The sequence below is a fragment of the Dipteris shenzhenensis genome, chromosome 17, assembly GCF_047967505.1.
Source record: "Dipteris shenzhenensis isolate YYH24624 ecotype China chromosome 17, Dip_SZ_1.0, whole genome shotgun sequence".
NCBI classification, from domain to species: Eukaryota; Viridiplantae; Streptophyta; class Polypodiopsida; order Gleicheniales; family Dipteridaceae; genus Dipteris; species Dipteris shenzhenensis.
In genome coordinates this window covers 11960857-11965255 of record NC_141612.1, presented here as the reverse complement: position 1 = coordinate 11965255, position 4399 = coordinate 11960857, and the positions used below count along the sequence as shown (strand labels likewise).

Sequence of the window (4399 nt, the reverse complement as noted above, 5' to 3'; positions counted from 1 at the left end):
AGCGTTACAAGCCCTTCGAAGAAAATTTCGAAATCAAAGTTTTGGAAACAACAGACACTGTAGACAAAGCACGAACTTTAGAGCAGTACTACATAAGGAGCCATAACATAGTAGGTCCATTAGGTTACAACACGCTCGAGGGCCATCCGGCTAGAGCGCGGAAGTACTATTTCCTAAAGCGTAGGAACATAATTTCACCCAAAAAATAAACATTTGTGCCTTCGAAAAAAGAGATCCAATGAAGTTGCAAATGGTGCTGGAACTTTTGTCATACATGCAATGCAGCTTTGGGTTTGGATTTTTCCTGTCACAGTTACATGCTTCTGGCTCAATTTGGTTTTGATTTATTATTTATACATTTCTGAAATACATCTCCCCATTGTTCGCTCGAAGTGGAATGACAATAGATTTGCTTACAGTGCAAAGAATAGGAATTTGTCTTCCTCCGAAAAAAAGAAAAACTACGCTTTACTGTCGACATGAACGACATCCAGTGCAAGCAGGACTGGATGATAACGAAATCTCTAGAAAAGGTTGCATGCAATTGAACATCAATCTTCTGCATCATTTCTGACAACGTCACTCATGTGAACCTCAACAAGATAGCAAAAGAGAGAAGTATTCATCAAGAGCCCAGCTGGCCAAGTACTCTAGTTTTTTTTTTTTTAAGGTTGAGTAGGAAGCAAGAAAGGAAGCATGACGTGTGCATTTGGGAGGTGGGTATATTCTTGAAATAGAGGATTATACATAAGATCTAAAAAGAGTCCAAGGAAATATCCCTGTTCTTCTCTGCTTTCTCATTTTGCTTGCGAGTGTCAAAGGGTGCAAGGTGCGTTGAAGTTTGAAGTTTGGATCACTGAGCAAAGTCCAATGGACCCTTACAACAGAGGCTATCAAGATTTCCACAACTTCCACTATCCTCCTCCTCCTGCTCCTCCGGCACAACAGCAAGGTTGCTGCTCTGATGGCTCAGGCTCAGACTCAGACTCAGACTCGGAAGACAGTCCTTGTGCTGCTCGAGGTAATTCACAGTTTCATCAATACCCCTCAAATTTCCCTCCTCCTCCTCCTCCTCCTCATCAATATCCCCCCTTCTTTCCTCCTCCTAATTCTTCTCAGTATCCTCCTCCTCAATTCCCTCCTCCCCACTTCCCCCCCTCAGATCACTCCACCCATCCTCCCCCTCATGCATCCCTTTACCCCCCCCAGTTTCCCTCTGCCCACTTCCCCCCCCATTATCCCCCTAGCTTTTCAGATCAGCAATTGCCCTCCGCCCCTTTCCCGTCCTCTCAGAACGAAACCCACCTCCCTCCCACCACAGAATCCCCTCAGGAACAGCTCGTCGTCCTTTCTTGCAAAGGGAACCCCAGCTTTAACTTGGCCGTCGAAAACAATGGCGTTGTCATGGTACCTGCCAATGCCCAAGACGAGGCACAGGTACTTGTCTTTGAGTGGTTTCTTGTCCTTTTCTCAGTCCGTGAAATAATTAAATAGAGCGTGTCTTTACCGTAAATTTATACGGAGGAAATATCGCAATCGGGGTTCTTTGGAAAAGCAAAAAGTATCGCAACCGGAGTAATAGGTCAGTAGAGAATCTTTTCAAGTTATCAGCTACTTATGCTGTTGTCAGAAACGTTCTGAGTGTGCGCTGCAATGAGTAGCATCATCAATCACCTTCAACATTTTTTACTCCTCATACACTATGGTGATCATCCCTGGTGGTAATTAGACACACGGACAGTCATTCAAAATCTTAACTATTGACGTAACGTTTGTTTCATTGAAATATTAGAAATAATAATGCATATAAATCTATCAAGGATGAAAGATGATGCATTTATGTTTGGGATGCTTTTTGTAGCAATGGGTGAAGGACCGTTCCTATGGCATGCGCATTACGGACAACTATGGACATCCTGCCTTTAGCCTGATCAATAAGGCCACCAAGAAAATCCTTACGCATGGAAAGAGGAAAGGCCAGCAGGTATTGACCTCTGCAGTTGTTTTCCAACCACTACCAGCTAGTATGTCCTATCTCCACTACTTTAAACGATAGTTCAGGTCGTTTGCCTGTGAAATACAGGTTCACTACTTGCATTTGGACACTTTGCTTTGTTGCCATGATGGCTAGCTTGCTATTTCTGAGTGTTTGAATCTGTGAGACAGGTGCTTTTCACGGAGTACCGCACGAACTTGAGAGACGACGATATTTTGTGGACAGAGAGCCAAGACCTTGGGGAGGGTTTTAAGACTGTCCGTTCTGCCAGTGATACTCTCCTCAACTTGACAGTTTTTGAAGGAAACAAGAAGATAAGGAATGGTTCTGCCTTGGTACTTGACTCATGGCATCAAGGAGATCATCAGCTGTGGAAGTTGTTACCCCTATGTGAGTTTTTCAACCCTCACCTAGTCATTTCTAGACCTAGCCGTCTCTTGAATGTAAACTTCAAATGTAACTTGTACTTGTCGTCACATATTTGACAGTTTTGGAGTAAAAGTAACAAACGGCGAGCATTTAAGGCAAGTATGGTCCTCACTATTGATATTGATGTTCTGCAGAACGCAACTTGGTTATGGACTCAGTGAATTGGTACAGCTTTCCACAATGCCTGGATAATGGGCGGTCAGTGATTAGCATAATATAATGTGGTTTGGTCAGTCATCCTGTGATTGAACAAGCCAACCAGGGAAAGTCTAAGGTGAAGGTAGATCTTCATTTGAAAAAACTTGATTAGCACTTCCCCTAAAGGCAGTGCTTTAGGGACATTTGGGGTCAGTAAATGTATGCGTTTGAAATTGTGTTAAAAATTTGTATGATAACATAATTATTATTTTCAAATTACCTTCTTTCCTCAATAGCAACTTCACCTTAGAATGGGTGTTCATACATGGATGGGGATGCCAATGACAACAGAACTACTGCATGGTAGCACCCGGAAGAGTGTTTGTACTTAGTACCATTTCCACTCACCGTATATAGCATTCATCATCTGAGTTCACTCTGATTGGCTTATTTCTTCTTAGTAGAGTAGCCTTGCCTTGTGGAGTACTTTCACAGATGTAATTGAGAATGTTTGGTATGGACAGAGCTTGCAAACCATGCCTTTGTCTTCATGTGTGTTACGGTATTTATACGGATAGATGTAATTGAGAATGTTTGGTATGGACAGAGCTTGCAAACCATGCCCTTGTCTTCATCTGTGTTACGGTATTTATACTGATGGGTATATTCGTGCTAGAAACTGGATTATGCAAAAATGCCTTGATTGCTCTCTAGACAATGCGCTTGTACAGTTTGACTGGGAGTCAGGTATAGCAGGCAAATAGGAGCTTAACAGACAAGGTGGTTGTACATGAGGATTCCGTGGACCTGTATATATCTGAAGCCTGTAAAGTAATTATTATTCTGGATTGGACCTGGGCAGAGGAGCTTGGAAAAGCATAGATCACCAAAGAAGACAAGGAGACCTTTGACAAATCTCTCTCAGTTTGTATATCTGGATCATTTAGCATCTGCTTATGTTTATGAAGATAATGTCAAGCAGTCCTTCAAAAATCCGAAGGCATGACTCAAGAAATGGAAGTTCTGACTGATCACTTTTGAGGTATAAGGGTAAAAGTCTGACATACGATTACAGTCTATAGTAGCAGTGGTGCTATGTTTTCCACCTTCCCTCATGCTTATTAGTACAACTGTGGTCTTTATGTCATGCTGGCGAACACTTGTGCCAGGTGTTTTGGTAAAGAAGGCATATGGCACTGACTTTTGGAGTCTCAATTTTGAATTTGAGATTGGGCCAAGTGAGCCATGTGTGTGCTGAGAAGGATTAGAACCATAGATGTCTTGCATGTGTGATGGTTGGGCCCTGCGCTATCATCATAGTGCCTTCAAATTTTACATAAAATTCCATAGGAGTTCAAAACAGAGATTGTGTCATGAAGAATCTCTTGCATAGGGGGCTACTGTTAGGTTATGTCAGTAAGCTTAACATAACTGATTCTGTTAAATTAAAGATAAGTAGAACAAGGGAATTACATTCCCATTGGTTGGTACCCACTATGTTATACACTAAGTGATTAAACTTCGGGGAGGGGGGAGGGTTCACATAAATTGGTTTTTTCATCAATCTAAAGTCCGATCTTTAAAGTTGAGGTCAGCAATGGATTCATCTTTTTTCAAAACCCGAGATGGTAGCTCATGCTTGTGTACTCGTGAGAACATCTTTGCTTACTAAGTTATTATTATTCTTTATTTTTTTTCCGTTACTCATAAATTTCTTAGGAGTTGCTTATAAACTCTCTTTCATTTGTTGTAGTCTTATGAAGGTATATATTGTGTCATGGAGAGTTTAAGGAAATGGAAAGTGTGTTGTCACTATCATGGTAATGTATATGTTGC

At 41.6% G+C, this 4399-nt stretch overlaps 1 protein-coding gene across 1 annotated transcript; it reads left to right on the top strand.

Annotated features, from left to right (window-relative positions):
* Positions 1-782: 782 nt before the first annotated feature.
* LOC147891692 (ricin B-like lectin R40G2) lies at positions 783-3414 on the top strand. The gene is made up of 4 exons (XM_087388318.1): positions 783-1437; positions 1862-1984; positions 2167-2386; positions 2560-3414. Coding segments are annotated over exons 1-4 (912 nt in total). The 5' UTR covers positions 783-870; the 3' UTR covers positions 2562-3414.
* The last annotated feature ends 985 nt before the right edge of the window (positions 3415-4399 follow it).